The 13,690-nt window shown below is 36.0% G+C and overlaps 2 gene segments (V, D, J or C); both read left to right on the forward strand.

The window, feature by feature from the left end:
• Positions 1-2,569: 2,569 nt before the first annotated feature.
• Positions 2,570-3,301, forward strand: LOC119473603. The segment is given in 2 exon segments: positions 2,570-2,751; positions 2,940-3,301. Coding segments are annotated over 2 exon segments (459 nt in total).
• An 8,007-nt stretch (positions 3,302-11,308) lies between these two features.
• LOC108315314 lies at positions 11,309-12,051 on the forward strand. The segment is given in 2 exon segments: positions 11,309-11,467; positions 11,615-12,051. Coding segments are annotated over 2 exon segments (489 nt in total).
• The last annotated feature ends 1,639 nt before the right edge of the window (positions 12,052-13,690 follow it).

Genomic DNA, 13,690 nt, shown 5'->3' on the forward strand with positions numbered 1-13,690 from the left:
TATTTACTTATTTTTCTACACTATTCCTCATAATGCCAATAGTAACTATTTGCAATGTTCTTGAGCACTTAATCCAATGTTGTGCCTGCAGAACTTTTATTTCTACTTCAGTGAAAATATAGGTGTTCTCATTTTTCATGCCCTTTACCTCCAAATCCATCTACAGATAATTATTATTATTTATGGAGTCTGGGACAAAAGCACAAACAAATTATTTTCATATAAACAGAGACTGCCTCCTATGGCAGCAGCGGCACAACCCACAAATATTTCTAATATTCAAATGCATTGTCAAGAAGAAAGGTCAAGGTATGGGAAGAAGTATTTTTCTTAAACCTGAAAAATGCTGTTAGTAGTTTTTTAGGTTACAGATTGTGCCTGGACCTGAGTGACAGAAACAGCCTGTGTTCTTTAGCACATTTGTGTGTATGCATGCGTGTGTGTGTGTGTGTGTGTGTGTGTGTGAGAGAGAGAGAGAGAGAGAGAGAGAGAGAGAGATTGAGTGTCCCTATAAAATATGAGGCTCTGGGCAGGGCTCTTTTTTGAGTCTAAGGGTCGTACTGTCCACATCCTTGCTTATCTTCTCTCCTCCTTGTATTTAAAATAAAGAGTCTCTATTCAAAGTTTCCCACCTTTGCTTTTGTTACCATCCAGTCTTGTCACCTCCACGGAAAGCATGTAGCATCACATCCCCCATCAAGTCATGTCCTGTAATAGAAGTCTGTAGTAATTGTTACTGTCTTGGTGCTCATGTGGTGCTTAAGAATGCTTTTTTTCCCCTTTTATTTGGCCTTCTCTGTACTTTAAAAGCAATCAAGGATGCTTTTAAAAAATGATATCCTGTAGGCGTTTATTACATTCAGAGAGAAGTTTGTCTCCTCACTAGATCATAAGCTCTCTGAAGGAGAAACTGTATCTAATTCATTTTTTAAAAATTTCCAAGGTCTCAAATACTCTTAAATATATTGGCTTACCTATATTGAATCAAATTGGTGGGCTCATATTTTTTCAGTTCATAGATATGAATTAAATAGGTGTTCTTATTACATAAAATTACATTTAAAGTATTTATTTTCATAAAAGCCACCATGGGGTCTCATGGTCCTATATATGGTACTCTCCATTTTGTGGACACTTCTGTTGGGCCAGGACAACCCACAGGTACAGCCCTAGGGAAGGAGCTGGGCTGAGCTGTTCATATATGCTGAGAGATGTGGTCCTTCTCAAGGTTTTAGCACATCAGGAGGCACTCACTATAGGCTTTTCTTAAATTGAGGGATGACTCTGAAGGACCTAGTAGAGAATAGTTGTTGAAAGATTTGAGAAACATATTGAGTATAAGGATGAGGGCCAGTAATAGTAAAGAGGGAAGAATAATTGTGTGCAAGGACAAACTAAATCATTATCAGCACATAAGAAACATAGTTTTGCTGAGTATTCTTTTCCATTGTAGCTCTGTCATCTAAAACAAGACAGATGACATATGAATATTCAAGTACTAGGTTATATTTGATATGCAAATATATCTATATTTAACATTTTTATCTTTATCTATATCACTATCTTTATCAGTATTTATCAGCAAATATTCCTGGATCAAACAGAATCATATACAGCAAAAGAAAAAGTGGAGAATTCCAAAGAAGGGAATCCGGATTTAAAAAAAAAAAATTATTTCCCAAGATTTTTATGTAAGAAAAAAATATGAACTTTTATTTCATAGGTCCAAAATTATTTCTAAGCTGTCAAAGGTCATCTTTTCCTTAGTATTCTTCTGTCCCTTTCCTGTAACTGGAACCCCCACCCTCGACCAAAAAATAAATAAAGTAGAGAGAGAAAAGGAAGAACATGGAAACAAAAATGTAATGATAGGAGCAAGTGGAAGGAAAAGAGGAAGACAGAAACACAATAAAGAAAAAAGATTTACTGGGCTGCAAAATGAGCTACAGGAAGTTTGTATAAAACAAGAATTAGAAAAATAAAGCATATTGTCCATCCAGGGTAATATGTAGAAAAAATATTTGAATTGATCTTATTTTTTCTCTCACAACTTACAGTCTTTCTAGCATCATTTTTTTTATAACAATATTTACCACAATTCTTATTTCGGGAGAGTCCTAATCCACATATTTCATATATTCTAGTAATAAAAATTATTACATATATAATACATAACATGTATGTTCTTACTACTTTATACGACTGGAATGACTTTCACTTAAATTAATTAATTGGTTAATAAAGACCCTTTTCTTAGAACACATTCTTGTTTTGGGGGTTAAAAATGTGGACGATCATTCTGTGATCCTCTCCAGGCGTGAATTAGTATAGCTGAGGCACGTGTTCCTTCCGAGGAGGCCCCTCTGTTTCCTTCTCACAGGACCTTTCACATTCTTTACTATATCCAGAATTATCAGCAAACATCCCTTTGGTTATGGAATAATGACCATTCTTTTTCCCTCTTACTCCACTACTTTCCACCCCAGTTCTCAGCCAGATTGAAGCCGGTGGGTGGGGCTTCCTGTCACAGAACGCTGTTTAACTCAGTAGTGTCTGGGGCTGAGCAAACTTTGTCAGGTGGAGCTGATTGGTTGCGGGAGCAGCAACAGTTCCAGAACCAAGTCATGACATCCACGGCCCCAAGGTTTAGTTAAATGTATGTTATGGTGAAAATGCCTGGAGCAAGAAGGCGAAGCATCATGAAGAGGACACTGGGAGCTCTGCTGGGGCTCTTGAGTGCCCAGGTTTGCTGTGAGTTGAGGCTGTCCCAGGTGGAAATCTGAAAGGATTTAGCAGCTGTAGCATTGTTGAGGGGAGGAAGGGAAAGGAGTTAATAAGTCTCGCAGTCTTTCTATTCACATAATCTGTGGGGGCATTTTCAGGGTTTTTCAGATGTTAAACTGATCATCACCCATGACTTTTTCTCCATTTCTGACCAGGTGTGAGAGGAATACAAGTGGAGCAGAGTCCTCCAGACCTGATTCTCCAGGAGGGAGCCAATTACACGCTGCGGTGCAATTTTTCAACCTCTGTGAACAATGTGCAGTGGTTTCGCCAAAACCCTTGGGGACAGCTCATCAACCTGTTTTACATTCCCTCAGGGACAAAGCAGAATGGAAGATTAAGTGCCACTACTGTCAGTATGGAACGCTATAGCTTGTTGCACATTTCCTCTTCCCAGACCACAGACTCAGCCATTTACTTCTGTGCTGTGGTGCCACAGTGCTCCCCAGGCACCTGCAGCCTGTACACAAACTCTCAGCTGGGCTCAGTTCCTCCGCCAGTAACAAGCACATCATGAGGTCACCACAGCAGCATTTGGACAGCTTAGTAGTTCATGTCCTTTGCAGGAACATGGATGAAGCTGGAAACCATCATTCTCACCAAACTAACACAAGAACAGAAAACCAACCACCACATGCTCTCACTTTTAAGTGGGAGTTGAACAATGAGAATGCATGGACACAGGGAGGGGAACACCACACACTGGGGTCTGTCAGGAGGTGGGGGACTAGGGGAGGGATAACATTAGGAGAAATACCTAATGTAGATGATGGGTTGATGGGTGCAGCATGTCACCATGGCATGTGTATACCTATGTAACAAACCTGCATGTTGTGTAAATGTACCCCAGAACTTAAAGTATAATAATAATAAACATATATTTCTTTTGTACATAGGTAGAGTTTTAACCACAGATTCTTTTTGGCTCTACAGGTTTGAGACTTTTGTCTTTATTTTCCCTTTTCAATACACACTTTCTCCTACCCTATAAATATCTAACTTGGAAGGTGTAGAATAGCTGGTAAGAGGACAGAATCCAAATAAATATTTAAGTGAGAGTGTGCAGGACACCAAAAGGGTAAAAAGTAAGAAGAATAAAAAGAAAAGAAAGAACATTCCAATAAACATGTTGTTAGGCATATTAGACTACGATCCAGCTTAGTGGTGTGTCTCAAGCACATCCAGGTCTACCTCATCTCATTATGTACCAACAGACAAGGTCAAATATTTGCATCTTATCCCACTAGTGCAGCAAAGTAAAATTTCTTTGAATATTAACATATTGATAAATGGCTGTGGAAAGAAAAAACTTTAAAATGTTATGTTCCATTCAACTATGTCCAGCTATGTCCACTCATTTGTGTTTTTCAGGCTTGTTATATAACTTAGAATATGGTCTATCCTGGAAAATATAACCATGCATACTTGAGAAAAATGTGTATTCTGATCTTGGGTAAATAGATGTCTGTGAGGTCTACATGGCTTATAGTGTTGCTCAAATCTTCTATTTCCTTGTTGATATTTTATTTGTCCTATCTATTATCGAAAGTGAGGTACTGAATCTTCACCTGTTATTCTTGAATTTTCTGTTTATCCCTTTAATTCTGTCAGTTTTTGTGCATCATGTATTTTGGGGTATGTCATTAAGTACATATATGTTTATAACTGATATATTCTTAATGGAAGTTCCTTTTAATCCTTATAGAATTTCCTTTTTTAATCTCTAGTAACATTTTTTGGTTTAATGTATATTTTGTCTAATAATGGCATAGTGATTCCAGTTCTCTTATGGTTGTTATAAATGACATATCTTTATCCATTTTTTTACTTTCAACTTATTTGTATCTTTGTATCAAAAATATATCTCTGACAGTGTATAGTTGTGTGTGTGTGTGTGTGTGTGTGTGCATGTGTGTGTGTAGCCATTCTGATAATCTCTGCTTTTTGATTGGATTATTTAGTCCATTAACATTTAATGATATAACTGACATAGTTTATATGTCATTTTAATTTTATTTTCTTTCTGTCTTATGTCTTTTTTGTTCATTTGTACCTCATTAACTGCTTTCCTTTGCATTAGGTGAATACTTTATAGTGTAATATTTTAATCCTTTTAATTATTTTTTTTCACTATGCTTTTTCAATTATTTTCTTGGTGGATGCTTTAGTACTTACTATATATATATATATATATATATATATGCACCTCTAAACTTGTCAGAATTCACTTCAGATTTTATGCTAACTTAATTCCAATGGGATTTTCAGATGTCACTTCTATATAGGTCTATTTCTTATTCCCTTTTTTGCTATTATTGTTATTCATATTATATCTATATATGTTACAAACAATAGATTCTTTTTATATAATTTTTAAATTATTTCTTTACATAATTTTATGTTATATAAGCTGAGAAGGAAAAAAGGAAAGCGAATATATATTGAAGTGCTTGTTGTTAACCTTCTTACTTCTCATTTCTGGTTCTCTTCATTTGTTCTTGTGCACTTAATTATAGCCAAAGGTGGGGAAGTGATCATTTATTTCAGTGGATTCAAGTTGCCATCTGGTGTCATTGTCTTACTCCAATATAGTTTTGTAATCTACCTTCCTCCTTTGTTCTTTTATTGTCAAATAAATTACATTTCTATAAGTCCCATAACATAATTATATATGTATAATATTTGCAGTCACACTATCTTTTTAGTATGTGTGTGGATGCAAATTACTGTTTGAAGCCCCTTGCTTCCAACCTGAAGATCTTCCTTTATTATTGCTTGAAGGTGGTCTGTTTGCAATAAATTCTCTCAGTTTGTGTTTATCTAGAAATGTCTTTATTTTACTTCATGTCTGAAAGATACTTTTGCTGAAGATAGGATCTTCATTGGTGGTATATTTCTTTCAGCACTTTGAATATATCTTCTCACTGACTTTTGACTCTGTTGTTTTTGTTGAGAAGTCAGCTGCCAATTTTATTGAGTTTCTCTCATAAAGATTAGTTTTTCTCTTTCTACTTTGATGATTCTATTTGTCTTTCAACATTTTTGCTATGAAGTGTCTGAGTGTGAATCTCTTTGCATTCATTTCACTTGGGTTCACTGAGGTTCTTAGATGCGTAGATTAATATATATATTTTTGAATCTGGGAGTTCTCAGCCATTGTTTCTTCAAATTTTTTGTTCTTTTTTCTGTTACTCTCACTATGCATATATTGGTGTGCTTAATGATGTACCACATTTCTCTGAGTCTCTGTTTATTTTTCTTTATTCTTTTTTCTGTCTTTTTTTTCAGATTGCATAATCTCTGTAGATCTATTTTTTTTTTTCCTTGAGATGGAATTTCGCTCCTGTTAGCCAGTCTGGAGTGCAATGGCACGATCTCGGCTCACTGCAACCTCCGTGTCCTGGGTTCAAGCAATTCTCCTGCCTCAGCCTCCTGAGTAGCTGGGATTACAGGTGCGTGCCATTATGCCCAGCTAATTTTTTTTTGTATTTTTAGTAGAGACGGGGTTTCACCATGTTGACCAGGATGGTCTCGATCTCTTGACCTCATGATCCACCTGCCTCGGCCTCCCAAAGTGCTGGGATTATAAGATCTATCTTTAAGTTCACTGATTTCTTGTTCAGGGAGCCCAAACCTACTGTTTGACCCTCCAGTGAATTTTTCTTTGGTCATTGCACTTCCCCAACTCCAGGATTTCTATTTTGTTCCTTTCATAAGAAATACTTTTTTACCACTTTATAGATATTACTTGGCTTGTAAGAAGTCATTATCATATCTTTTTTATTTTCCTAAGCATGATTTTATTTCTTGAGCATACTTAAAACAGCAATTTTGAAATTTTTGTCTGTGAAATCCAACATCTAAGTAATAGAAAATGCAGTTGCCAATACCCAATTTAGTGTAAGAAAAAAAAGGCAGTTCCTATTACCCAATTTATTGTAAAGTAAAAATCACACTTTCCTGTTTGGGGCATATTTTATAAATTTTTGTTAAAAACTAGGCACTTTAGACAACATATTGTAGTAGTTTTTTATGGCTGCTCTTATAGGTTGAATTGTGTCTCTCAAAATTCAAGATGAAATCTTAACTCTCAGTACCTCAGAATGTGGCCTTAATTGAAAATAGGGTCATTGCAGATGTCATCAGTTAAGATAAAGGCATTAGAATGGACCTTAATTGTGATGGTTAATATTAGGCATTAACTTGATTGGACTGAAGGATGCCTAGATGACTGGTAAAGAATTGTTTCTGGGTGTGTCTGTGAGGGTGTTGCCAGAGGAGATTGACATTTGAATCAGTGAACTGGGAGAGGAAGACCCACACTCTGTGTGGGTGGGCACCATCCAACAGGCGGCTAGCCCAGCTAGAACAAAGCAGGCGAAAGAAGGTGGGATAACCTTGCTTGCGAGGCTTCTGGCTGCCTACTTTTTCCCATACTGGATGCTTCCTTCTGTTTCTCCTGTCTTTGTGTTCCCGGACCAAACTGAGGTTCAGGCTGCTATTTTTCATGGCTGAATAACGAGATTCAGATGAACTAGGGATGAAGAGAGCTTTTATTTCTGTATCCAATTACAAGGAGATGGCCTGAAATTATTGCCAGACCAACTCAAAATTACAAAGTTTTTTCAGAGTTTTATATACCTTCTAAGCTATATGTCTATGTGTAAGTGCACATTCATTTAAAGACATAAGTGATTAACTTCTTTTAATCTATAACTAAGGTTTGAGTCCTGAAGATCTTCTTCTAGAGCCTCAGTAAGTTTACTTAATCTAAATGGGTTTAGGAGCTGGGATACACATACACACAGAAGGAGAACAGCATTTAAAGATGAAGGGAGAGATCAGGGTGGTATTTCAACAAGCCAAAGGATGCTAAAGATTGCAGGAAAACCACAAGAAGCTGGGCAAGAGAAATGGAATAGATTCTCACAGCCCTCACAGGGCGTCTCTCTCTAAACTTCTACTCTCCAGAAATGTGAGACAGTAAGTTCCTATTGTTTAAGCCACCTAACTTGTGGTACTTTGTTATAGCTCTAGCAAACTAATAAAGCTGCTCTAACAAATTACTGCAAACTTGGTGGCTTAAAACACAACAAATTTATTCTCTTACAGTGTTGGAAGAAAGAAATCTGAAACCAGTTTTACAGGGCTACAGTCAAAGTGTTGGCAGGGCTATTAAATCTGCTGATTTATGAACATGACATATCTTTCCATTTATTAAGTTTCTTTAATTTTTGTCAGCATTGTTTTTGGACTTTTCAGTGCAGAGGTCATGGACATCTTTAAGAAAACAGAAAGACAAGTTATTGACTTGAAGAAACTATTTGAAATGTATAAATTATTCAAAAGTCTTGTGTCCAGTATATGTAAAAAGCTCTTACACCTCAATAAAAAAGAACGAATGACCCAACTTAAGAATTAACAAATACTTTAGCAGAATCTTTACAATAAAAGATAAAAATGACCAATAAGCACATGAAAAGATGCTCTACATCAGGAGTCAACAACATATGGCCTATGAGCCAAATTCAGCCATCCACCTATTTTCATAAAGATTTATTTAAATACAGCCATGCTTGGGTTTTTAAAAAATATGTTACCAATGGCCTCCTTCATGCTGCAACGTCAGAACTGAGCATTGAGACTAAATCACCCGCAAGGCTGAAAATACTTACTATTCGACCCTTTATGGAAAAGGTTTCCTGACTCCTGTGTCATTAATAATCAGGGAAGTGCAAGCTAATACTGCAATAAGATATGTAGCCACTATAGCATAGTGGCTATATATATATATATATATATAGCCACTATATAGTGGCTATATAGTAGCCACTATATGTGTATATATATGTATATATGTACATAGTGGCTACATAGTAGCACATATGTGTGTGTGTGTATATATATATGTATATATATGTGTATATATACATATATATGTATATACTTATGTGTATATATGCTACTATGTAGCCACTATGTTGGCTAAAAATAAAAAGATGGCTACTATACCAAGTGTTGACAAAGATGAAGTATAATGATCTAATTTAGATCTATTCAAGGACATATTCTCTTTAGTGTGAAGACTTCTCCCTAATCCGATGTTGCCATTATGTGGCAAAGGAGATACCTTGCAGTGACAGCCAATTTCTGCCGCTGAAGGAGCCCCAGAGCACTTGCGGTGTCACTGTTTCAGTAGCCCTGTTCTCTACTGGTACATCCAGCATCCCAATCAGCTCCTCCAGATCCTCCTGAGGCATACCTGACCTCAGAAAGGGCAAAATCTCCTTTCATCTGAAGAAATCATTGGCTCAAGAGGAAGATTCAGCCACTTATTTCAGTATTCTGATAGATGTAGCGATTGCTGAACAGTTTTAAGAAGCTGTAGGAAATTGTTTTGTGTAAACTCCCTATATGGCCACAAAGGGGCAATGCTTCTTCAAAGAAGATTAACATTTGTCCAAATATACATATTCAGTAGGTAGCCAGAGATTATCCTTTCAAAATCTAGTAAATTATCTCTTACTCTGTTTCAATTCACATATCTGTTTCATTCAATGTATTTGTGTATTTATCCGTTCATCTACCTGAGAAGTATCTGTTTATTCTAGCCTAACAGAGTGGAAAATACAACTTTGGAAGTCAACACTTTTTTGAATTTTACATGTTATCTTTCAAGCCCACATTAACTTTTCTAGCATAACTTTATAATGTTTTCACCCATATACAGCTCAATCTCCAGCCACACTAATCTGTGCCTAAAATTCCCTTATTTATTCTTTTTCTGGGGAAATCTATCATGGCTTAAGGCCCAGTTCAAGCATCTTCCCCATCTACACTCTTCTTTGACTGTGTACAGAAGCAGATTTTATCACTCTTTCCTTCGTCACATTATCTAAACATACTGGAGTCTTTGTCAGGTATCATTGGCTGATACCTGAATATTGGGACTAGGCTGACTGAAGACTGGGACTGAGGCTCTTTCATGAATGAAATGAGATGCAAGTACTGCCTAATTTAGTAGGCACTTAGTAAGCACTCAGTATATATGTATTGAAGATATGCATACATAAATGAAAATGAAAAGAAAGCACATCAAAACTTAAACAACTTCTAAAAAGTACGTTAGGGTACTGGAGAAGAAAAGGATTGGATTCTAGATTGAGGAATGTGGACTACTGTCTCCTGTTGGACTGGTATGGTGTTTTCTTCAAGTGAACTTGGGATGACATCAAACATAGATCCAACAAAATCCTTTTTGTACTTCTGAAAAAAATGTACTTCTCATGTTATTTTAACTTCCATGATTTAAAACACAGATGATCCCTATTTTAGGGCTGCTTTAGAATTTATCTTCAATTTCTGCCTGTGTATCCTGCTGTGTTAACATCAAAGTTAAATTGATTCCTCATATTTTCATAGTTGATCCATTATAAAGTGTGAAGAAAATATCAAATTTTATTCAAACTCAGGATAAGAGCCACCAAAAATGACTGCATTACTGGGTGATTATAGCTCTATACCTTCTGAATTCTGCAGAATTTTTCTATCCTCCTTTACACATTTAAAGATCACAGCTCCTCCAGAATAGATAATTCCAGTATTTCCTAATTTTTTAGGTACATTTTAAAAAATACTTAATTTACCTAATTTGAAATTTAGAAAACATATGAAGAAAAAATAAACTTGACTTAATTATATTCTGTCATTTCTGAGGATCATGTAAAACATGGAATGAATACATCTGAAAAATTATAATAAAATTTAAGTTCTCTGAGGACAAAGGGACCATATATTCTCTATGTTCTGATCCATGACCTTAGCTTGTAATAGGATATTATGCCCATTGTGTGCCCTCAATAGACTTTTTAATATTCACAATAAAAAAGAAATGCCACTGTACATGTTAATCTTGTGGTTTCACAGGAGTTCCTCTCTTCCACCATTGTAAAATAGTTTAATATTCTAAAATATTAAATCATTTATAATGATTTATAATGATTTAATAATATAAAATAATAAAAATCATACAGTAGGATAGCTAGATATGTCAATAGACTTTGTTTCAACTGCTCCTGGTCAGTTTTCTCCTTCTGTTGGCCATTCACCCCTGCTTAGAGAGATAACAAAATGTCATTAGGCCCCAAAATAATATTTTCTTCTTAAAGTTTCTACCTTTATGAGTTTGTCTGTATGCCAATTTTAAGGGAAACTCCCCTTTATAAACTCATCAGATCTCATGAGACTTATACACTATCACGAGAATAGCAAGGGAAAGACCTGCTCCCATGATTCAACTACCTATCAAATTATTAGAATATTAAAATATTATTTATTATTTTAATATTCTAAAAGGTATGAGGAAGAGTGTGGGGGCTTGAGCTGCAACATTCTAAACTGATCCTTCTCTGTGTGTAAAGAGGGGATTACTGATTCCCAATGAGTGTATTTTCAGCAATTCTAAATTTGGACAAAGTGGGGAAGTGCTTCCTTTGACAGACATAGCTTTAAGTGAAAGGGCGGGGCCTGTTGAAAGGATTCAGTTGAGTGTGAATTTATAGTCAGAGGTTCAGCTGGTTGGGAAGACAAGAAGACTACCTGGGCTGTCACTGAGTTCTGGTTTCAGGAAGAATGGACAAGATCTTAGGAGCATCATTTTTAATTCTGTGGCTTCAACTATGCTGTGAGTTGTGGAGGAGAAACTCCAGAATATGTTACTCACTTGAGTGAATGAGAAATTTAGGGTACAGACAAGCTCATGAAGGTAGAAACTTTAAGAAGAAAATATTATTTTGGGGGCCTAATGACATTTTGTTATCTCTCTATGCAGGGGTGAGTGGCCAACAGAAGGAGAAAAGTGACCAGGAGCAGGTGAAACAAAGTCCTCAATCTTTGATTGTCCAGAAAGGAGACATTTCAATTATGAACTGTACTTATGAGAACAGTGCATTTGATTACTTTCCATGGTACCGACAATTCCCTGGGAAAAACCCTGCATTATTGATAGCCATCCGGTCAGTTATGATTGTAGAAGAAGAAGGAAGATTCAAAATCTTCTTCAATAAAAGTGCCAAACACTTCTCACTGCATATCATGGCTTCCCAGCCTGGAGACTCAGCCACCTACTTCTGTGCAGCAAGCACACAGTCCTCCCCAGGCACCTGCAGCCTGTACCCAAACCTGCAGTTGAGGCTCCAGCCAAACCCCACAGTGGGGGGCTTATGTGGGCAGAGATGTAGACTAGTTTTCATTTGCACACACAAGTAGATGAATAAATGTATAAACACTAGTGTGGTAGTATGAGAGTTGTAATTAAATAAAAGAAATTTTTCTTAATAAATGACTATCTAAAACTAATTTTTTTTTAATTACAGCTAAAGTATTTGAAATCTTCATAAGCATCCAACCAGTTGTGGGGCAACTGGGACTTTTATGCCTTGCTGATGGGATGCAAATCAATATTACGGCATTGGAAAATCATTTGGCAGTTTCTTATAAATTGCTCTTAACATAGGACCAGAAATTCCACTCTTAAGTATTTATCTACAATAAATGAAAATATATCTTCACACAAGGACTTTTGTTTACAGCAATTTTAACCATAATAACCCCAAGCAGGAAACAACCCAAATGTCCATTAACTGGGGAATAGAAAAATAAATTGTGGTGTATTCTTATAATGGGATGCTACAGAGCAATAAAATGCAATAAGCTAGTGATATAGGTAACACATGATGGATTGCAGAAACTTTACACTTCATTGAGTGGATAGATAAATATACTGTGGCACATATCTATACAGGGAATATTATTCATTAATAAGAAAGAATGAACTATTGATGCATGCAACAACTTTGATGAATCTCAAGGGCATTGTGTTGAATTAAAACAAGTCAATCTCAAAGTCTACAAAATGTGTGATTTCACTTATATAACACTATCAATATGTAAAAATTACAGGACAGTGGTTACCTAGGGTTATGGGGGGGAAGTGGGTATACAGGGAATTTCTTTAGGGTGATGGATGGAACAGCTCTGTATCCTAATTGTAGTTGTGGGTAGGGAAATCTATACATATGGTAAAATGTCACTGAAGTATATATCTAAAAAAAAAGTGAATATAAAAATGGGTGAATCAGAATAAGATCTGCAGTTTAATAAATACTATTGTATCAAAATCAGTTTTCTGGTTTTGATACTAGTACATAATAATAATGGTACATAGCTATGGTTATATAACATGTTATTAGAGAAAGCTGGGTGAAATGTGAAAGAGAACTCTATCATTTTTGCAACTTCTATGTGTATCTGAAACTATTTTAAAATAGAAAACCAAACACCACATGTTCTCACTCATAAGTGGGTGTTAAACAATGAGAACACATGGACACAGGGAGGGGAACATCACATACTGCAGCCTGAGGGGTAGGGGGCTAGGGGAGGAATAGCAGAGGGTGGGGGGATTGGGGAGGGATAGCTTTAGGAGAAATACCTAAGGTAGATGACAGGGTGATGGATGCAGCAAACCACTACCACGGCATGTGTATACCTTTGTAACAAACCTGCATGATCCGCACATGTACCCCAGTATATATAAAGTATAATAAATAAATTTTTTTAAAGTAAGGATGTGGAAAAAAAGATTTTTAAACAAACATTACATTTAAAATTTTTTGGAATATAAAATTTTGGAATGTGGAATTTTGGAACATGGTTGGAACAGAAACTGGACAACCACTTTGGCGGATTTTCATAAAACTAAATGCATTTCTACCATGAACCTGTGACATCACATCTGGGCATTTACCCAAGAAAAATAAAAGCATGTCAACACAAAGACTTGTACAAAAACATTTGCAGCAGTCTTATTCATAATAGCCGTAAGTTTGAGAAAAGGTCCGTAAAC

The sequence above is a fragment of the Cebus imitator genome, unplaced genomic scaffold, assembly GCF_001604975.1.
Source record: "Cebus imitator isolate Cc_AM_T3 unplaced genomic scaffold, Cebus_imitator-1.0 Scaffold170, whole genome shotgun sequence".
Classification (NCBI taxonomy): Eukaryota; Metazoa; Chordata; class Mammalia; order Primates; family Cebidae; genus Cebus; species Cebus imitator.